The sequence below is a fragment of the Ambystoma mexicanum genome, chromosome 5p (assembly GCF_040938575.1).
Source record: "Ambystoma mexicanum isolate Mex_15411 chromosome 5p, UKY_AmexF1_1, whole genome shotgun sequence".
In the NCBI taxonomy this organism is placed as follows: domain Eukaryota; kingdom Metazoa; phylum Chordata; class Amphibia; order Caudata; family Ambystomatidae; genus Ambystoma; species Ambystoma mexicanum.
In genome coordinates, this window is record NC_090930.1 from 934244041 (window position 1) to 934267631 (window position 23591).

Consider the following 23591-nt stretch of genomic DNA (forward strand, 5'->3'; position numbering starts at 1 on the left):
TCTTAAAGGGTACAACCCTTCTCCCTCTGTTTTCACTCCCGGTGTTATGGGTATCTCGTTGCTCGGTTCCTTTTTTATGTTGTCTAATTTATCAATCTTTTCTCCTCCCTCTCCTTCATTCCCCCTATTCTTTGTCCTTTCACACCCCTTTTCCCCATCCGTTCCTTCTTTCTTAATCTCCTTTACTTCCGGTGTTTCTCCCATAGAGAACATTCCATTTGGTCCTGGTCGGGACCCCTGGAACATCCTCCATAAGTTAAACACCTCCACATGGCTCGCCAACTTCTTCCCCTTGTATGTATTGTGCAGATGGTTTAGCAGTGAATGTTGGGCATATGGATCGAAACTACCATTAGGCGGCCATGGTGTTAACATTTTGTTATCCGTCCCCTGGGTCCACTCTATGCTGTACTTAATTAATTTCTCCCTATGGGGTGGCAGTGTGGTGCATATGTGTTGTAGTGGGGTAGTGAGGGTGTTCCCCCACCCTCCCGACCCTGTCCCGTATGACATAGTGGTGCCCCACTTGTTACTCTTCCCTTCACTATCAGTTTGCAATTTACAACCTTATATTGTTTACCTGGCCCCGTAAGTGTGGGGACTTACGACAATCCTTTGACAAATTATGCAATAGTAATAATAAAAAAAAATAAAAAAATAATAAAACACAAATATATATATATGTATAATTTTATATTGTATATTCATTCCCCTACGGCCCCCTGCGGCCGAGGCGCACGCAGCCCCCTGTGGCTGCGTACCCCTTACGACGATCTTATACAGTCGTCCTTATTCCTCGTTCTCCTCCCCCTTTTACACTTGCCGTGGCCGGCGTTCTCCGTGCGCAGCCACGCCCCTCTCCCCTTCTCCTCTTCCGATCCACTCGTTTATCGTTTATCTCCGTATCCGCTCCCTTATCATGTTTCTCTTCCCCACCACTCTCAAACCCAAGGTTCCTTGTGCTCGCGATATCCTATTAAATCCCTACTGGTGACGTCACCAATGTCTTTACGCTACTGGTACATCCTCATTATTAGTTTCAAAATACACTTGCAATCTACCCCCGCTAACCCTACAGCTGTCTTCCTGTCTCTCCTGGAACAAGGTAATCTCATCAATAATATAATCGGACTGCGCACGCTGCGTCGCCTCGCGTGTGATACGCCCCTCAACAGGAGGGCTTAACCAGCCAATTATCTTCCGTATTGGGCAACTATGCAACTAGCTACCGCCTACAGGGAAACGTCATCTACCTATCGAGTTTCTTGCTCGAACAATAGGGAACCTCGTCATCTACCTATCGAGTTTCTTGCTCGAACAATAGGGAACCTCATCTACTCATTGATCAATAAATATCAAATCGTAGGAAACCACACACACCCACCCCTACACGTTAGTCGCGATTTAGGCCAATCAGTGTCTACGAGCGGCCACACGTGATGTTTTCGTGCTCCGCCCCCCTCTTTCGCGTGACGTAGCCGACTGCTCTCGCACTCGTCTCGCCACCATTCATTCCATTAGCAACACTCAGTTGTTAAACCTTCGCCGCGCATCTGTACAATACCTCCCTCCTCCCTTATTTACTTCCTCCCCCTCCCTCACAATTTCGCATTGCTCGTTGTGCGTGTCATGCTCACCAAGTTCTCTCGATGCAGGGCCGCTCGACTGCGTGCACCCCTCCAAGCGGCTCGCCACCTCCCCTCGTCTGGACCACGTCTGGACACTCGCCAACCGCAGGCGGGATACTTCTCAACCGGCTCCCGAGGGCCAATATCCGGATTGCGCTGTACGGTCTTCTCGCAGCTCCGCGATGGTCCTGTAGTCCTCAGAAGGGGGCAACGGCAGAGGGGGCCGCGCCACCGGGCCTCCTCGCAACGGGAGTGCCTGGAAAAAGTAAAAATAAAAAGTCGATCTTAAACAGATCTCAGCAGTGCCTCCAACTTGTCGGGGGGAAATTCTGCCGGGGTCGGCCGGGCCGTCCGCGGACCTCCAGGCAGGGAGGCTCCAACTCCTCCCGTGTATATCCCAGATGAGATGAGATAGAGTATGAGACGCACACAAGGAGCAAGGTGACTCTGCTGTTTATTAGACAAAACGGCAGGGATGGGTCAAGGAGCGTACGCCTTCGTCCTGACACACACACAATCGTGGGGCTCGCAGGCCCTTTTTACTGTATTATGACGCGCTACTTGCGTCACTTCAGAAAGTTAACAAAAAACCTATCGCCACTCTTAATTGGGTGTTCGAGTGGTAGGGTTAGTATAGCACACATATAGAGAAAGATATTAGTGGACAAGGTGTAGTCAGGTGGTATATCTGGGTTGTCCCTACAATTAGATACATGAGAATTGTTACATGAAGACTCCTGAGGATTGGCTAAATTTGCTGGCGTCAGTGATAAGAGCCCCATGTTCTGATTGGTGCGCCCGTGAGCTTCCCAGCCTGGGACCACCGTCGTTCCCAGCTCTCGGTGTACCTGTAAGTTGCAACAATGTTTCACTATGGGTACATGCAGACAATGTGAGGACTTATTCATAGCTGGACGGGGGACCGCTACCACTGTTGCATATGTCCATTGAGCCTTTCAAGTGTATCTGCCAGTGTCTCGTAGCGAGGGATCCAGACGCCTCTGTTCTCCTGGGTTTGGCATCTCGTCAGGTTCGGCTTGGTCACGTGGGGAGGGACCGTGAAAGAGGCAGAATTCTGCACAATTAATATTGTTTTTCTACTGCGCGTCTGGTTTAATTTGTCGGTGTGACTTTAACGTTGGTGCGCGGAGTACGAGGTTGCAACATCGTGCCTTTGATGATTTGCTCTTGGAACGTGGGTTTGCAACATTGCGACCTTGGCTGGTTGATTCGCCGAGCTCATTCTGCAGGATCAGCAACTGACTCTTGCCTTGTTGATGTCCACGGGAGCTCTTGTTTGAGGCCTACTTGGGCCTGGTGCATAAGTTGTCCGTTTGGTGCACAGGTGCTTTAGGTTATAGGAGCATATAATTTCATGACCAGTATTGTCTTCATTATACTTCTCATGGCGGTAACTGGTTTCAAGAGAAGCGTGAGCAAGCTAGTAGAAGAGTTCATGACGCGTCTTGCGTTTCTGCATTCTGAAAGCCTATGTAAAAATACTAAAGATGCACGTCCGTGAATATGCCTGTCGCCTACGTCATAGCACTGAGTATATTCTTCGTGTAGGTTGGTGTGGGAATGTCCAGTGTGTACATTTGTACAGATGTGCTTCCCGTTGTCTAGGTCGTCATGGCATCTCTAACGACGTGTAGATTTTAGTCTAGTTGATCCGTGCCGCAGGTGTCGGCATGGCCAGTGCGGGCTGCTGGGCAGGCAGATGGACACATCCGTATGTTCCTGTACCAGGGTATCTGGTCGTCTGGTAAATGGACAAACTCGTCTCGTGGCGGGTGTTTGGGTCGTGACCCTCTAGGCCAAGCGCGAGAGGCGAAGGACGGGAGCCTGGTCTTCCATTCTCCCACTTCAACGGAATTCTGACATCACACCATATTGCCCACTTAGAATCCTCAAATATTTGTTTACCAATAATTCCATTGATTTACTTGTGAACCCTCTAATCCGCAGGCATGCTTCTAATTTAACTTGTAATTCCAAAACCAACTGCATCCTTACATTTTATATATAATGTGTTAATTTTACCAAATTCATAGCAAGGACAGAAAAGGTGGTGCTCAATTCCATGCGAGATTAGCACCCAACAGGCCAGGTTTAAAGATCCCTTTTGGGCAACCATAAGGCCTAGACAAGGATTTTTACCCTGAGTATTCCTATCTTTTAAGCATGTTTTATGAATAACATATGCCCATTTTCTAGATGCAGAACTACTAATGCTTTGGGACCCTCCCGACCACAATGTCTTTGCTCTCCCTTCACAGAACCTTATAAAAATTGACACAGTAAATTAAGATACTGGTTTGTTCTTTGGAAGGTTTTTCAAGATTTGTCGATAAAAATGTTGTCCTATGCGAGTACAAGTGAAGTAGCCATAACCACATGGTCATGATTGCCAATTCTGTAAAAAGTATTCAAAAATATCTATACATTTTCAAATAATGAGGTCTGACCAAATTGACCATATATAATACACCTTCAACCTCTTATATACATTATCCTCTAACCCATCAAGCTCCAAAAATTGTGATCATGATCATCCATTTTGCACCATGGACAGGCAATTCAGCATCAAATTTTGCACGTGCCAAAAAGTGCAATACCTGATTCTCACACTTGTCAGTCAGTCTGGATTCCATTTTTGCATGGGTCAATCAGTTCAGTAATATTTTTGCAGAGATATGTGAATGCAGAAGTCAGGTCACAATTGCCCATCATCTATGCCCGTCAACCAGGCTAAATTACATGTGACTCTTGTACTTCATGTGATCCTGGCCCTTGTGTTCTGAAGCAGTATAATAATGTTGAGGCAGACCCAAATCCCAGATAAGCCTAGAGGAATCAAAGTCAATCCAAACCAGACTCAATGACGGAGTACACAAAGTGCACGGCAAAACCCAACTTAATTCATATCGAAACAAAGCTAGTATAGCATACAAGTACTCAAAGCTCGCTGCTTTTGACATATTAACCAGAAACACTGGCTTAAGTACTACAAACTCATTATCAACAACGTCATAACATAATATCAGTTTACAAAACCTATGGGGATAGGTTAGTGGGTTTGGCTACAGATAGATTCCATACTGATTAAACATTTCATTGCATTATAACTATCTGATGGCTCTGTAAAGGAGCAGATGTGTATGTCACTGATATGCTCCACCCCCTCTCCTCCATCATACTTGATGAAAGACAGGAAGACACCGTGCATGACACCAGGTATCATTCCAATACCACATCGAGCGTTTGAGAGACGTTATGCACTCAGACAACTGTACCAAATGTACCCTTGCACTGAGGTTGTAGCAGGAGATTTGCAGCCACCACTGAATATCAAAGACTTGTAAAGAAAACCTGACAGGTGCAAAGTGACATCATAAGAAGAAGATACAATGACACACTGAAACGACATACGAATACTTAAAGAATGAAGATATAATTGAAGAAACAAGAGTAAACATACAATCAAGTAAGAAGAGATCATGTATACAAATAAGATAAGTAACCAAATGAGTATTAAATGTATATAAGCAGAAATGCAAAGTAGATGAGTCATATAAAAACTTACTGCAGTAGAAAACATAACACGGATAAAGCAGAAATGGTGAAAAGATGGACCCCGGCTCTCAATGATAGTAAGCAAAGAGCTGGAAGGAGAGAGACCAGGGCTGCAGAGCTGACAGAAGCTGGAAATACAAATGTGTGCATGAATTAGTATTTGTATTTGTATTTTATTTATTTGTAATGCGCACCTAACCCAGGGGTAGTCAGGCGCAAAGGCTGCAAGAGGGTTGCAAAGCTTAGTTACATACAGTAGGGTGAGGTCCAGCTGAGGTTACAGTGCCGGACGTATCACGCCAAATAGGAAGGGTAGAACATATACACTATAGGCAATACTATAAACATATTTACATTCAATGAGGAGCCACATGGTAGAAAGAATAGCTGCTGGCCAAAGATCAAGGATGCCACAGCAAGAAGCAACTTTAGGGTACAAAGGTAGTTAGCCAGGATAAGCAACATAGGTAGGACATATTTCTCTTAGATTAAGTAAATGAGTGAACATTTGCGGATGCCAAGTACTGACAATAAAAGATGCAGAAAAGCACATGTGAGATGGAGCAACCAAGTCTCTAATGGCTGAAGAGGGTAATGACACTTGAATATAATCAAATCAAATAACAGTAAATAGAAGGCGAAATTGACAAAATCATGGTTTCTCTACATGTGGTACAAGACTGGAAAACAAGGCCTATTTATAAAGCCCTGTCCGAAGATAATGACGTACCTTAACACCCCTTAAAATTCCAGAGAAGAGAACATCCTGCAAGATCAAGTACAAAGGAGAAGCCTTGGCTGAAGGCTTGGCTGATGAGAGATTGTAGACTAATTGAGCAAGTGGGCAGTAGTGTGGCGTTGTTCTCTGCACCTGAGTTTTGTTATGCTTATGTGCTGCTAGTGAGCCGAGTGTGCACTGTTGGGAGAGGATGCCAACCTATCATAAGGGCCTATGCAATAAAGAGCATACAATGTTGCATGAGTCAATACGCAGGTGTTATGCTACTATAATCTGTAAAATACATAGTTAGAGGGAGGTTTGAGGTTTGCCTGTCAAAGGAAGAGCACTCAGTAAAGTACTATCACTTATATACTCTATAAGTAGATATGTTCTCCTAACCAATCCCCAAATCCGTTTTATTATCTGCCACGTAAGATGACATCATAGCTGACACTGATCGAGCTATAAAGGCTTTGTATAACTGAAATGTAACTGTGAGTGTGTGAACTACAATTCGTTGTTTGCCAGATTGCCCTACTGTATTGAATGGATAATAAAGTAGTACTTTGCCATAATCTTCCGGTTATTGGGTCCAAGATTGTTTATTATCGCAATCCCATTCTGCACATAGACACATCCAAAAAGTGCTACTGCACTGCTCCATCTGGAACCAAACCTATATTGATAAAATGTTAAGCTACATCATCTTCATGGCAAGGGGTTGGTTGGCATACTACATGAAGGGCAGCATGTCTCTAAGAATTTTGATAGGTTAGCACATTGCTAACCAACCTTGGACACTTGACAGGTTGTCAGGATATGAGCCAGACATAGAGTAGGGGGAGAGAGGACCATGGAATGTTCTTCCTCCAATTAAATGTCACCATCACTCATTCTTGGGCCATGAGACTGGGCAGTCCATTTGTACTTGGCCTTGTGCAGCATCTTGTGTCTATCTTTGTATTTAGGGAGAACTGCAGGTTTCCTATCCATGTTACCTTCTAGTGAATGGCCAGTGTTTTCCAATTATGGGTCATGTGCAATAGGACCATGTTTGGAATATATTTACCTTCTATTTACTAACGTTTTAGCTATTAACAATATGTGTGTCATGTTTTCTGTTACCACTGGGCACACTCTTGAGCTATTCTTCATAGAGTATGTTGGCTTACTGTTTACTTCACCTGGATAAAATAGGCTGGTTGTGCTCTTATAAAACTTTAATTATTTGGGGAGCATACTGCTTGCGGCTTGGGAATTGCTATCTTGTGCCTTCGTTTCGCCGTTCCGATCCTCCCTAAATTCATGTCAACCTTGGCACTAGTTGCCAGCCACTGTCTAAGCTCTGTATGGATATGTATTTCTGTGGATTCAGACTTTTGAGATTTCCCAAATCTTTCAGGCCTGTGTTCATTCAGAGAAATGCTGTGGCTTCCATTTTTAAGAAGATGGATGCCTAGCTAGACTCTTATTTTTATGTTAACGAGCTATATTCGCATATCTTTTATGTTGCATTCCTTATACATTGGACATGAAATGTTCTTCATGTCTATGGATGCTATGTTAATTTTCTTCATGTCTAAATGCATATATTACCTATTGTACATGTTCTGCGTGTGGAGTGCATATTTGCTATGTGTCTAATGCATGCTTTTCTACTGTTACAACGTTAGTTTGAATGCTCTGGCCATCTTCAGCTCACATTGTCACCAACAAGCCCTGCTGTACATGTGGAGGATGTCCTGTGGTATTTGCACTCTTGCCAGAACAATACTAGGCGATAAAATACCTACCTGCCTTATTAACCATATCCTTGATTTGTCACCCATTTAGCCATGTGCAGAAACAAAGTATATAAATGTGGGTGATAGCTGGCAGGTCTGCGCAATGACTCTGGAAGGTCCCACCATAGAGAAAGAGCGACCTCTCGCCCTCAAGCAACTTATTCTGGGTCCGGGGCTCCCCACTACTTCATTCCATTCCAGGTCCAGGACACGTCAAGCCATCAATTCAGAAAGGAATGTGCATTCATGTAAACATATTGGTGCTTAAATCGGATCTAGTTATTTTCCCATATAGGCTGCCCAACTCTATTCCTGTTCTCTCGCCCCTGCCACTTAGGTGCTGTGAACAATTTGCTCACAGCACCCATTTACTAACAATGGGTGCCATACAACTCAAATACAATTAAAAATATGTTAAAATTAGAGGATGACTTGGCCATCTTAACCATCTTCATGAAACTCTTTTCTTAAAACAGCATTCCAAGATGTTGCCGAAGGCCTGCTGGTATGGATGCACACCTGCACTAGGAAAATCTTGTAAAGGGAATGGTTGCATCCATTCGACTATTCATTCTTGTTATACACCATCGCTAGGCAGCTCTTTTTTTAATTAAAAGAATCATATTGTTCATTAAAAGCCACAGGCACAGGTAACTGTATAAATGGCTGTTTTCTACACCTCCTGGGCCTCTAACACCCATTCGTTCAAATCCCATGCCCTCTCTAACGATATATTTTTAACTACTTTGAAAAAGATGCAGGTTGTCCAGGCAGACTTCTTAAATATTTAAGCACTGTAAGAGCTATGAAATAGCAGTGTTCGTTAATCCTTCGCCTTCTTCACTCCTCCCAAATCCAGCCGGACCTATTGAAAAGAACCTTGTCTTCAATGTACACATTGCAAGCTTTGCAAAAGCAGTATGTGTCGTATTTTTTGTGATTCTTGGCTTGCGAAATTATCCACACTTTGCAGTGATTCCTGGAGGAAGTACAAAAAGTATTTTTAGTGAGATCAGGGCTCATGCAGGAAATAGCAAAAGGACCATTACTGACACGGATATTTCATTGGTGAAAAACCAACCAAAAATCTCTAGCATGGGGAAGAGGTGGCACACGGTAGACATTGGCCCTCATTACAAGTCAGGCGTTAAGGGTTTAACGGCGGCGTCGGCGCCGTTAACCCTTAACGCCATATTCACACTTTAACGCCTGCTTTTTGCTTGCGCTAAGCGAACTTGGTGCTAATTACAGCACCGTAATTTACGGTGCCGTAATTAGCGCCTTCCCCATCCCCATTATGCCCTATGGGGCAAAAATGGGAATGGGGAAGGGTAAATGGTGAATGGGGAATTACCGTCCCACTCACCAGGCGGATCTGAGGTGAGAATTGAAATCAAGTTCCAGCGTGGACTCTCCTTACGATAGACAGAGAAAAAGAATAACCTTTCTAATCCAGGGCTGGGCCACCCAAACTGCAATTATTTCTTTGTCTTTTTATAGTGGATTCAGTTTACAAATATCACAGAAAGGGAAACATATAGTTGGTTCTGAATCACACGTGTGCCTAGAGTAATGAAAACAGTAGTTGAGTCTTCAGAGCGCTTGAGATGAGATCAGCCACACAGGCAGCTGAAGAAGAGTGTGCAAGGGACATGAGCAAGAACAATCCATAGTAATGAGGAAGAGAAGCTTTTTTGAAAGAAATGCTTTTTAGATCATTAAGGGCAGTCACACTTCTGGAGGCGGGCCCAACCACTGGAAAGACTCTGCCTCCTGATAGCACTGGATACGTTATAAGCAGGTACACAGTGTTGATCACTAAAAACTGAGCAGAATGCCTACTGCCTTGTAGGGTCCTGCTCTTCCCTGAAATACCTTAAATATAACTTTGCAAGTGTTAAAAAACCTATCTTTTCAAATAAAGTGTGCACACATCGTATGTCTTCCATGAACTTGTTAAAATGTACTAATAGTATAAAATAAATACCGTAGTGGGGGATGGGAGGTTGTGATAGCTGTGGTCATCATGTAGAATAAGAAAGAGAAAAGACTGCTAAAAGGATAACACGGACATGGAGTACTGCATCAAAGACACGTTCCAAGCCCGATTCCATCCATTTTAATTGGAGTTATCTTTATTCTGTCGTCGTTCAAGTCTTGTCGGTGGAACACAAACAGCAGCGGTAATCGGATATGTAATTGCATTTTCATTCAGACTCAATAAAATAAAAAACATCATCGAAGCATTTACAGTAATAGCTTTAGCTCGCGGAATAATTTCCAAGGGCTGTTGTAGTGCATAACCCTAAAATGATGGCATGACTTAGAGAAATCATCCTGTTTAATTAGTCACTAAAGTAGAATGGTGGTGTTCGCTCAGTTTGTGCATAGGAGCTGAATTGACCTTTGACTGTCACACATGATATACTTGGAACTGTGAAATGCACGGATTTATTAATCAACAACTCACCCATTCGACTGCTTATAAAGAGGAGAGACCACTTGGCGGCTTTATTCTCTCAACACATATTTGAGTTGTTGCATGTCAACAGAGGCAGCCATTTTGGATGGCTCATTTAGGAAGAGACCCATATAGACATTTATGAACTATGGTCTGCCATACATATAGTAGAATATATTTAAGTTAAGTCCTTACTGTGTATCTTTGAGATGGTGAAGTCACCTAATTGTAATTATCTCATTAACATCCGATGCGATAATGACAATAATTGGACTATTATTGTTGTCCAAAAGCTAATAATGCAATGCATGTAATGGATACACGTTTCGGAGCCAATGAATTTATGGGTAGAGTCGAGCCGAACCATGGGGTCGGGTTTGTCCTTAGTAGCCAGACACGAGTTGAGCTGTCTGTCTCCCAAACTCAAGCATATTTTCCCATTGCATCTTTAGTTTTGCATAAGAATGCAATTCCTGGCAAGAGATTAAAAAAAAAAACTACTCTGTGCAAGTAGATGATTGCAGGCAGTTCTTTTCTATCGTCACTGGTTAGAAGTGTCATTTGAATTTACTCTATGAATGTAACAACGAATAAGGTGGCGCTTGGCTCGGCTCCACTTGGGATCTTCTTACATAAAGGCCCTGAAGCTGGGCCAGAGCCAGGCATTTGACTCTAACCAGGCACACCCCTGCTCTGGCTCCCCAACATCTAGAAATAGGCTAATTCTACCACACAGGCTAAGCCATGGTTCCCCCCTGGCAGCAGTGTACCACTTGGCAGTAATTAGGCTTACAGCATGCAGTTACTTTGTCCAAGTCAATATTTTTTCGTGCATGCATTGGGGATAGTGTTTCCTTGTGTGAGAAGCCGAAGATAGTTCTGTATATGATGTGTGTTACATTATACCTACCTGCCTGCCAGGACTGTGCCCAAGTGGACAAATGTAGCCACTACAGGGATCGGTGTCTGATCCCATGGTCATACATTGGAATCCTGTCCGATCCACTCAGGCCTTCATCCTTCCGAGGTCAGCTAAATAATAAAAATAATGATTTGCATTTATATAGCGCTTCGATCCCTCAGGCATCTGAGCGCTGCTTATTATTGCCCACAGTGTGCGGTGCTCATTTATAGATCTTTGAAGGATGAAAGGCTGAGTTTGGCACTGCTGGGATTCGAACCTGCATCAGCAGGCTCTGCGCAGATCCAGCGCTCTACAGCTGTTATACAATGTGTGTGCTTTACATATACACATTTTATGCTATCATATCAAGTCACCTATGGATTTGCATTTAAAAGCATAGTTAACTTTACTGAATGTCACATGCTTGTTCCAGGTCCACATGCTATAGAATTCGAAGATAAAGAAGAAGAGCCAGTGAAAAAGAAATCAGATGGACCAGGTAATGACTCTGCAATGACTCTGCAAAATGACTCTGCAAAAATTAATTCTGCGAATAGCATATGACATATTTGAACACCGTGTTAGTGCCTACCCCTGAATATCTCTTATTATGATAAACACCCGGGCAAATGAATATTCTGTGAACAACCATTGAGTAAATTGTGCTCGGTTAACCATCAATGTCATTTCCAGCAATGATATCACTAGATACCCTTGTACTCTCCCAATAACAATGCTGCCAGGGACAAGATACTTAGTCAGTGGTCGTTCTGCTGTCTCTGGTCCACTTGTTCATTTGCTAAGATGAAACCTGCCAACATCTTTGATGGCCTAATTATGTGCTCCTCCAATTGAGCAGAGCGGATCCAAGAATTGGCATCCTGATGCCTACCTGGTAAGTCACACCTTTCTCTCACACCCTAGCGATGGTCCTACTACAAGAAGGATTTACTGCAGCGTCAATAGCATGGGGCACAGGGGTTAGATCAGCCAATACAGTGGGCAGAGCACAATCACTGTATACAATCGCACTCACCCAGCACTCCTCACTACAGCAGATTTTTTTTTAAAACTTCTGTCACGTAGAAAATGCATTTATAGAAGACAAATATGCATTTTATAGTAGACAAAATAAACCCCAGTACCCAGCTCTATCCCAAGTTGTTGCTCTGTGCGCAGTTCTGCTGCAATCTGCCCTTCCAATCCCTGCCCGAATTTTCCTGCAGTACTTATGTGTGGCTCTGCCCTGCTCAGTTCTGCCCCAAATGCCGAGTTCTGCTCCAATGTCTCCCTCAATGCTGAGCTCTGCTCAAGTGCCGCTCTGTGTCTCAACATTACTCCCTATGACAGTCCCCCACACCAGATGCCTTCAAATGTGCACCCACACCCCAGCTATTCATAGACACAAAAACACCTACACACCCATACATGGAGACAAACACACACAAAAGTTCATTTCTGCCCAGGTCCCTGTTCTCTGCTTCTCCTCCGTCCTGCAACTCTGCCCAGCCTGTGCTGGGAAACAGCAATAACCTTACATACCTGACACCCGCCTCCACAGGCCCCACAGAAAGGGAAGGGTGCACAGATTTGCAGCCCTGACCTGCTCACTTCTGTGCATGATTGGTCTCCATATTCGACTCATCCCCTAAACTCCTCTGCCCTGGGTTCCTAGGCAACACCTTACATCTGCAGGATCAGGGGCCTCCATGTGAGACTCTGGCCTGTCTCACAGATGCTCCTTGGGATGCATCTGTCCCTGAAGGCAGGTGACATGTCAGATACCAATGGAAGCTGTTCCTGCCGAAATAAATGACACGTGTATTAAAAGATATGTTTTTCTCATTTATCATCTGAAATTGATTTTTTTGCGGATCATCAATTGATTCTGTAAAAATTAAGACACAGAAATGGTGGTCCTTCAAAGTTATTTTATTGAACATTAGTTATGAATGCATAGAGAAGCGAAAATACAAAGACAGAAAGAAGTGAGATCTAATTATGTACGTAAGAAATTACCTGTTTCTTAATATGTTGAGGATACCTTGTACCACAGAAGCTTCTCTTGCCGTAATTAGTAACATAATGAAGACATTGAACGTTCACCCATAGCATTAAAAATTCAAAACTGATAGCAACTAAAATAACTTTATGTGACCACCTTTTCCGTGACTTAATGTTCATGGATTCGTCAGATGATTACCAAACATATAATGTTAATCTTATCAAATGTAAGAAATTAAGTTCAGATGATGATGAGATAAGAGGTTAAGTAGGAAAAAAACATACAATAAATAATCACATAACTAAGTCCAGCAGGAAAGATTTCCTTTGGTAGCTAGATGTAGGCAGGAGACAAGTCTTGGGCATCATTCCCGTCATGCGGATCATTCACACCAGGTGGATCATTCCCGGCAGTAGGATCATTCCCATCAGGCGGATCATTCCCGTCAGGTGGATCATTCCCGTCAGGTGGATCATTCCCGTCAGGTGGATCATTCCCATCAGGCGGATCATTCCCGGCAGTAGGATCATTCCCATCAGGCGGATCATTCCCATCAGGCGGATCATTCCCATCAGGTGGATCATTCCCATCAGGCGGATCATTCCCGGCAGTAGGATCATTCCCGTCAGTGGGATCATTCCCATCAGGCGGATCATTCTCGTCAGGTGGATCATTCCCGGCAGTAGGATCATTCCCGTCAGTAGGATCATTCCCATCAGGCGGATCATTCCCGTCAGGTGGATCATTCCCGTCAGGTGGATCATTCCCATCAGGCGGATCATTCCCATCAGGCGGATCATTCCCATCAGGTGGATCATTCCCATCAGGCGGATCATTCCCGTCAGGTGGATCATTCCCGGCTGTAGGATCATTGCCATCAGGCGGATCATTCCCGTCAGGTGGATCATTCCCGTTAGGCTTACCAATGTGTGGAACATTCTATATGCCAAAGTGGAAGCTTGTGCCCAGGGGGGGGTGCCCCCTCAATGCCCATATTGCATGCACTGGCCCTCAGAGGACATGGGGGAGTTTTATTATTAATGTTGTTATATATTTACATAGCTCAACGCTAGCTCGCTAGCAACAGAGTACAGGTTGTGCACCGAAACATTGGCAGCGATAGTTTAAGAAGTCATCAAGTAAACAGTGATAATGATCACAGTACGATATATATGGATCAGGGTGGACAAACGATGGCCAGAATCTAAATTACACAAAGGACTCAGAAGAACAAGGGTCTATAGTGGTAGACAATATTGAAGAGATGATTTACTTTTGTGTCTTTTTGCATGCATGTTGGTATGGCTCCTCCAAGACTGGTGCTTCAATGAAATCAATAATTGATTTGCATGTTGTGATTTTCATTTTTATGTTTCCATTTTGTTATTTGTGAATGTAAAATGACATGTATTCAGGAGGCTGTGTCCTCTACGATGCATGAGTGTGTAACTGGTAGCGCAACAGCGCCTTGATGCAGCCGGGCATAGCGTGCTTTACAAAGGTAATACGAAATAAAAAAATGGATATATTTGTTAGTGCACCTTTGCACTTTATTGGTCTAGGTACCATTTTGTGAATGTTTTTAAAACGAATTACTATAATAAAGTAGTGAATTAAATTACTACCATGTCAATTTTCCCAAGACATAGGCCCTCATTACAAGTATGGCGGTCCAGAATAAAATGCTGGTAACAACGGTTATCGCTACCCTTTCCGGATCGGCAAAATACAAGTCTGCCAAGTAGGGTCTGTGAACTACCGGCACGCCTGACCTTCCGGCAGTTATGGCCTCTAACGGCAGATTTTTCACTCAAGCACCGTCACCATTACTAATGGTGATGGTGCTCCAGTGTTCCCATTCCCACAGAGTCCTATGGGACTCTATGGAAATCAGAACTTACCGGCTTTCCACCGGGCGATGGAAACGGTAAGGAGAGTCCGCTGGTAAGTCACTGGTAGCACCAGTGGGTTATTGGCAAACCCATAATGAGGGCCATAGTGTGAATAAAAGGTGGCAGGTTATACACACAAAGATCAGGAGAGGGCTGCTGTCTACTCGAAGGTGTTACGCAGGTATGCCCCGCAATTTCTTGAATCCTGGTATGGTTCACCCCATAAAACGAAAGTAGTGGACCCACAGTTATGAACTAATTAGGCTATAAAAGCACAGTCCGAGTACCACGTGTATATTGCCACTAAATGTGGACATATCACTGTGGTAAAACAACTAAAAGGTACAGTGTGATGCAGTTAAATCAGCACAACACACTGCTACAAGTACTTCCGGGATGATAAGATATTTGTTTTTGTAATCCACAATAATGTGTACCTTTCTGCACCCAAACATGTTCTGACAATGAAATAAAGTTCTCAGTAAATAAATTATCTATTTTTATGGTGAACGATAAATTCTCAACGGTTGGCACCAGGTGCTCCACCACAGCCCATAGGCAAGAGCACGCTGTGGATTGGCTTCTGTGTCCCTACCCACACGTGTCTTTAAGGACAATAACCGCTGCTTCAGCAAATTGCATGTTAGGGTCTATTGTAGTATAGCAAGCCAGAAATTATTTTTTAATATTTGTTAAAGGAAAATTTGTGTCCAGCAAGAAAGACCGCCAAGCAGCCAATAGTGAGCTGCATGGTGTGAGCCATTGAGCGCATTGCAGGAGAGACCAAGGGGGCATGGCTTGTGCAGAGGGCTGGGAGGGACACAGGCACGCCCACATTTAAGCCAAATGACGCGTATTCACGGAACCACCTACACCGCCTCTCGGCAGAAAAGGGCCACCCAAATCCCTTGATCACTACGTCACCTGAAGGCAGGCGTAAGTTCACTTGTGCATAGGATTTGCAGTGCAGAGGTGGGTTTGCATGTCGGATTTAGGGGCGTATGTACGCAACAGGGGGTTCCGATGTAACTTAGGGTGCGTGTGGGCAATTTAGCGGGGTGCAGAAACGGTTTACGGGGGTTGCACGCAGATTTTCCGAGTTTAGACTGAGTTACAATTTTTCATACGCATGTTGACGAGGTGGCGGCAACAGTTATGGGGACCCTGCGCAGGGTCCCCGAGATACAGGCCTGCTTGTGGGGCACCCCACACACTGTTTGAAGAGTGCGTGTATTTGCACCCACGGGAGCGCGCAAAGGTAGCTCTTCTGGTTGTTTATGCTTTGCATGTGGGCTTGTCGGGACGTTCCACGCATGACTTGCAATTACAGTTACTTTGCGCAGTAAATTCCAAGAATACGCGCAGCGCGCATTTTTATTCTGCGCGCAGGCTCGTGCTGTGTCCTTCTCGGCGTGCAGCCCTTATGGGATTTCTGCGCACATTTCCATGAATCGGGCCCTAAGTGCCTGTACGCCTGGGCGTCTCAGACCCTAATTCTGCTTAATTTGAGGATCCCTGTACAAAATTCTTAAAATGAACATAGCCATGATTTCCCTGCATTGGGTGTTTGCGTCTGGAATAGGTTGAGTGCACAGCAACTGTGAAAAACAGATAAGAGTTATGGAGGCATAGAAACTAGGGAGGAACAAAGAATAGAAAATACAGGTTGTTAACAAGAGTCCAACGGGGCATAAATCTCCCGCGGAAAGTAAAACCGCTTCTCTTTCTGTAGACTTCTGAAGACACTCCATCCTGAAAAGGATTCAAAATATGTGCCAGGGATGTGTGATCTACAGTCACGCAGCACATCTTCATTACAGATGCATTTTAAATCACTTTGAACGCTTAGGATTCGTATCCACAAACTGCAGGTCACTGGCAGGCCAGTGGTGAACGTCTTCTGAGTGCTGTTGCTCATCCCTCTGGTGGTGTACTCGTGTGCAAATAGCAGACTGCATGCCTTGCGTGTCTACAGGCCTTACACTCACGCTTCCCTAAGAACATATAGTAGAGCGGTGGGAATGGGGGAATTGTGCAATGGGAGTCCTTCACCCGTGCAGGTGTGATTAGCAAGGGAGAGGTCACGGATGGCGTCCAGGCAATCAGGGGATGGGTTGAGCCAGAACAACAGCTTTCTTCCCCCCAAAAAACTTGACAGCATATATAGAAAAACAAATACCCCATAGAAACATGGTGAACAAAAAGATTATGATTGCAGCTCTATAAATCGCATCACAAATGAAAACCTACAAGTACCAGAATGGATATCAATGTCATCCTCTTCTTGTGTTAATTAGGTTGTACTTTAAAGACTATCAGACACTCACAGACCTTCTTTTAAGGTCACGTGCTTACCGTCATTGTTTTACACAGACATTCAGCTTTTTATTCATGAAGTGAAGAACATGTGAAAAAAACAAACTGTTACTTTGTGTCAAACAAAGCAGACAACCTGGAAATAAATTACACCGTTTTGAAAACATTGGGGTTATTTTGTGTTTCAGTTTTATTTTTTCCTCCAATATTCCTGCAGAAGATGCATTAACCCAATAGACTACTTTAATGATATTGTTACGACCCAAACCAGTGCTACCTGCCGGAAGGCCCGCTCTCCGCAGAATAGTGTTCCCCAGAGCTGTACTCTGTGGAGTTCTGGCCCTAATCCTTCACTGATATGCTACACCTATAAGACAAGTCGTGTGTCGGAAAATTGGGGAAATGCCAGAGCTTTTGGAAAGGCTTTCAAATGAGGTCACTATTCCAAAGCTTCCATCAGTCCGAAGGCCCATCATTAAAAATGGGTAGCAGCGAAACAATGAGTGTATTCTTTTGAAATCTCAACACCGAGATTAAGCAGAAGCATATTTAAACTTAATGATCCATGTAAACATGTGCGCATGCTCATGCTTCTTTATCCAGAAGAAGCTGTCTGGAGAACATGTTTAAAATGTCGTGCGACCCGGGCCAGAGTCCCATTTTAGAAGGAGCCCCATCCTAACACTGCACTTTCACTGATCTGTGCACATGTGAGAGCAACATCTGCAAACATTGTTTGAAAAATGCCTTTTAAAAAACACAGTGAACATTTAAAATTAAACAAAATATATATTGGCAGATTGAGAAAGGATTAAAATTAAAAGAAACAAAAAAGGTGAAAGCAAGGAAGGTTGCAGGAGGAAGGCTGGATTGTCTGGGGGAGCCAACACCCTCAACAGGAGATACATTTTAAAAAGCAACATGGCCGGGAGTGGCTCATTTAGAGCGATGTTAAGGAAAAGACATTGTAACAAATGTTATTGTCACATAGAAGCCATCAGAGTAATGCAGGCTTCCATACCTCTGTCTGACACCCTGTAAGGATGGAGAGTAAAGGTGGTGGGATTGAAGAGCAGAACAGTCACCCAAATGGACATTTGGCCACCACACCCTTACTGGTTGCCCCTCATAAATGTTTGATCACAGTATCAAGCCTTGGGATCACTAATGGGGGCACCATGTTGTGCCAGGGCTCACAATTATTTCAGCAGGACTCTTCCCTCCTCTCCCTTCCCTAAGGAGCAGGGCACTCTGAGTTGCAAATTAAATTGCTCAGACGAGTTGAAGGTTGCCAAACCAGGCCTATACTTAAGGATCCGACTGTTTCCTTTACCCCTCTTTATTTGCATTAGGCAGCAGGCCCAGTTCTAGAGGCTGGCAGAAAAGGAGATCACCTAACACCGGTATAGGGCACCCTTCGGTCTAGTATTAGCTTGAAATTACACTGCAGAGAAGATGAAAGTCCAATTATTGTGTTGTGTAGGCATTCTTCAAAATAATCCGTTTGCAGAGCATATCATGCTGGCTATCCAAAAACATGACATGGTTGGTGCCCTTGTGGAGCGAAGTTGTGTTCTCTTGCTATAAAAGAACCTTCTTTCTGGTCATCACTTTAGTCTATGACAGGTGTGAGCATCCAGCCGTAGTTATATTTTTTGTACTGCGCTCTCAAATGTGCCATGGGTCAACTCTTTATTACTCAACGTTTCAAATCCCAGAAGGCAGAAACCTGCCACCAGCATCAACAACACCTGCCCACTCCCCACTGCAATTGGAGCTTAGATGAAGACGATCCCTGCATTTGGACCACCATTTTGCAGGGCTTTTAACATTGGGTGGCCATTTCGGAAGCAGACATGTCCCTAATTATCTCTTCAAACCAATATGTTTGCAAGCATGTAGATCTGTTTTTCTTTCCAGACTTTTCCTGTGAGGCAGTGACCTTCTCAGTGCATCCAGAACCCAGCTGAAGAAGATCCCTGCCGTTGGATTAACATTATTCCTGGCTTTTGGTATCCATTATGGAAGCAGGCAGTTCCCTGATTGTCCTTTCCCATCCATGTGAATTCAAGCCTGCAGATCTGTTTTTACCATCATTTCCTTGTGAAGCAGTGACCTTCCTAGTGCATGTCAGCTACCAGAAGCCAACAGCCAGCACCAACACCTGCTTGCTCACTGGTGGTGTTGGAGCTCACCTGAAGAACACTGCTGAATTTGAACCTCCATTTCGCCTAGCTTTTGTCCCTGAGTGGCCATTTTGGAAGCAGGCAGATCTCTCATTGTCACTTACAGCCACTGTGAAACCAATATGTCCCTTTTCAGAGATGTTCCATCACCTCACGTCCGCAGCAAAGGGCTGCACAGACAAGGGCAGGATCTGTTAGGCCCCGGTAAATCCTCAGACACTCCCTGGCTCACCTCCATTTTGAAAATACAGATACACTACCTATTACCACAGATGTGTTGTCTTCTCATTACCACTCCCTGGTGTAGGTTGAAGACCCTATAATGTTGGGTGCATTTAAATAATATATTCTGACCTGTATTCCATGTACATTTAACAGTGACACTGTGCACTAAGACCCTGTTCCTTCTTGTACATTCTATTGAAAATTCATATTTCGCATGCATTTAAAATAATTGTATCTAACCTATAAAGCCTGTATTATTATTGCTTGTGCATTTATGTTGCATATGGCCAGAATTAAAAAGAAAATTAATCCGAATCTGGCCCCCAAGGTCTTATATTACTTTGGGTGCATCTGATCCACACCTGATCTGTGTTTCAAAACTAAATCTGACCATAAGGCCCTGTATTATTGCTAGCATCCCCACCCCTCACTGCGCCAGAAACATCTCAGGGACAACCATTGTTTGGAATAGATCATAATTACCACAATACCCGTAAAAACTGTAATTATATAAACTTCCCACCTGAAACTATCTAAACAAATTGACTAAAGAAAACCTTAAAATAATAACCCAGACACTGTTTAGACTGGCCGTTATTCGTGCCATAAGAACAAAGCATGGTGCACTGACATTCTAATCTTTACTAATTACCCACACGTATGTCAAATAAGCCTAAATCCTTTTGCAATTAGCTTTCTGAAACTCCCATACACGCAGGACTGTGGTGGGATACAAAGATCACATACAACAAGGAAACCATTATGCAACAAGCAAAAACTCGACCAAAGTTGTACTTAATTACCTACTACCAAAACCTATCAGATTACTCAAGGGCAGGAACAACCTACAACTGACCCTTAACCTCAAAGAAGCTTACCCTTAGCCATCTCAGAAAATCATCCAATGGCAGTAACTCAGAAAGCCCCACTGGAAAACCCCTCAAAATCAGGATTGTACATGACAACAGAAAGCGCACTATGCTTCCGGCCCTCCAACATTCCAGGGTAGACTTACCTACTATACCAAACCCTTCTGCAGCTATCAGTCTAAACCCCCACAAACCAACACTTTCTCGCCCACACAAGAAATCAGAAATAACATTTCTAAAATTAAGCACAGTTAACAGTAGATCAGCTATCAGAAAATGCAGACATCTGCCAATGCACAGAAGAGTTCAATGTGGACTCACTAGGAATCACTAACGCAAGGCCCACTGACAATTACCACATAGTCATCCACTCCATAATGCCAAATGAGTGTAAAATAACTGTCTCAACAAGAACTAATAAAAGAGGCTGAGAAGTGTCCCTCGCCTCTCCAATAAGACTAAGGATATCCAATGTGTACACACATCCCTCTCACGGTTTTCTAAAAAAGTAGTGTGCAAATGCTGCCTCTACAGCAAGATTCCCATTACAGTTTCTGTGGTCTACCATTCTCCAGGCTACATTTCCTTCCTTTTCGCAGGATTTGTCAGAGCTACTGGCTAGCATACAAGCCATCTCAAATAAAATGCTTTTAATTGAGAATACCTATCTATTGCTCGACCAACCAGATAAGCCAAATTGTAAGCTATTCACCCAAACGCCCAATCATCTGGGTTTGAAACCTTGGATTACCAGTCCTACCCATAAATATGAACAGGCCCTTGGCATCATCTACTAATTTGAGAGCAGACCACACACGTGGAATTGTTATGGTCTGATCAACACCTGCTAGTAAACAACATTACATAAATTATCTAACGCAAAAATACAATCAGAAACAACATATTCTTGCAAGATAAATGAAGAAATTCCACAAACACATTTTTGAAGAAAATTTGACACACCAGAGATGGAAAATCATAACACATAATGTCGCTCTTGCCCTCACCTGGTCCCCAATCTACCTTTCAGCACCAATCCGCATGCCAGCTCGACATGGGTGGCTAGCAGGGACTTGGCCACCCCTACCTACCTTCATACACGCATTCTGAACCTCTCTGATATCTTTCCCACACCTGGACTTCTATCCCCAAGGGCATTCAAACTCTAGCACTTTGGGACCAGACCAATGGTGAAAAGTGCTGTACAAATGACAATTACATTTCATTTCATTCAAGAAGGTTCCCATCATGTTCATTAGCCCACAAATTGCACTTCCAGCCCCTCCTTCTTCTGAGAATTGTCCCCTACTTGCAAATTACACTGAACATTTAGGTGACCTGATCCTTAGTCCTCTTTCACCTAAATCATGCTCATTGTCTCTATCTAGGACTGATAATAAAACAACTAAACCCTCTGCAACATATGCACAATAAAGTAGCTAGACATATTTTGGGACTCAAGCCATGAGATCATATTTCACCAAGCCTGAACAACCTGCACTGGCTCCCTGTTGTAAAAAGTATAACACACAAATTCAACTGTATTTCTTTCACTATCATTCATAACATTGCTACTAAATATCTGAAATCTTACATAAACCAAATGTAGCTACAAGACCACTAAGAACATCAACCCAGCTCACCCAGGTTCAACACACTAAAACACCCAGGGAGATCCCTTGCATTTCAGGGCCAAACATCAGGACAACCTCCCCCACACAAAATGCAAACAGAACGTGGCCTCAAGCATTTCAAAAGGAATGTGAACATCTGGCTCCATTAACAGGAGATCTAAATTTCATATCCCCGTGTACAGTAATAACAAACTACCACCGCCCAATGAGTCCTATACCATCAGACCTATGCCTTATGACTTGCACTCCCATGCAAAGCTGCATTAAGCTATTGCCTGATCATCTTGAGGTTGACTGCCTTGACACTGTGAAAGGTTCTCTGACTTGTTTCCCAATCCACTTGTTTTACGTTTGTTTTATGTCTGTTACAAGCACCAGGATTTCTCTAACCCATTGCCTTAGCAGAAATTACACTTATATTATGTAACCCACTGTCAGCTCAGATCTTGTATAATGCCTACAACTAAGCAGACCACTTAGCCATGTAACCTCATGACATGCTTCCTAGTCCTTGTTGTCTATATGTTGCACCTCTGCGTTGTACCAAATGTCATGTTTTGTTTTTCTCAGGCGGTTTGCAGCAGCACGCCCGTGAGTTACCTCATTATAAAACTCCAAAATGAATCAAAAAAATAAATCAGTACATTCTTAAAGCTTTTGCGCCTCCTGCTTCTTCATCAGATTGGCGGATCTATGAAGTTTCTTTTCTCTCTCTGGGTGTCTTTTGCTCAATTTCTACATAGTGCATTATTACACCAGGGTCCTACTGTCTTTTCTGACAAAAGACAAAAGGCATTCTGTTCTAAATCTGTACTTCCTCTAGTTGGGTTTTGCCATGAAGCACAAATGACAGAGAAAGTTATTGTAATTCAAGGAGATAAAAGCCTCACATGACCTGTTCTTTCCTTGCCCATCCAAAACCTTTAAATATAACATTGTCCCCCTTTGCCATCACACACTTTACTGGCAAGATCTTAGAGAAAATTGCCATTACCCAACGCTTGCCTTTCACCAATGATAGGGGTTGGCTGCATGACCACCAATTAGGGTTCAGGCCTTTGAGAGGAACTGAGCCTCCCCCACCCCTCCTTATGTGAGATGAACTACTCCTATCTTTCAACAATAACTGCCCTGCTATTCCTGTTCTCCTTGCCCCCTCCTCTGCCTTTCAAACTGTACCTTTCTTAACCACCTGGAAAAGTGATTCAACATTATAGATGGTGACCTCAGGTGGCTGACCTTCTTCCTTAGTAAAGAGTGATCCATGCAAGGTCAGTCTCTTTCCTTTCCCATCCCACTACCTCTAATAGGGGTGCTCCGGAAGGCTCAATTCGGACCCCTTAGCCCTTCAATACCTATACCCCCTTACTAGCTGACCTTACCTCTTATT

General features: G+C 43.7%; 1 protein-coding gene across 8 annotated transcripts in view; it reads left to right on the forward strand.

Annotated features, from left to right (window-relative positions):
* Positions 1–23591, forward strand: part of PIEZO2 (piezo type mechanosensitive ion channel component 2) — a 1512892-nt gene that overhangs the window by 1288679 nt on the left and 200622 nt on the right. For 4 of the 8 annotated variants that reach the window (XM_069613368.1, XM_069613372.1, XM_069613369.1 and 1 more), the window contains 2 exons: positions 11508–11573; positions 22772–22792. In XM_069613368.1, the coding sequence (XP_069469469.1) occupies positions 11508–11573; positions 22772–22792 (87 nt within the window). The remainder of the gene's footprint in view (positions 1–11507; positions 11574–22771; positions 22793–23591) is intronic. The other 4 variants (XM_069613375.1, XM_069613370.1, XM_069613373.1 and 1 more) reach the window with 1 other exon arrangement.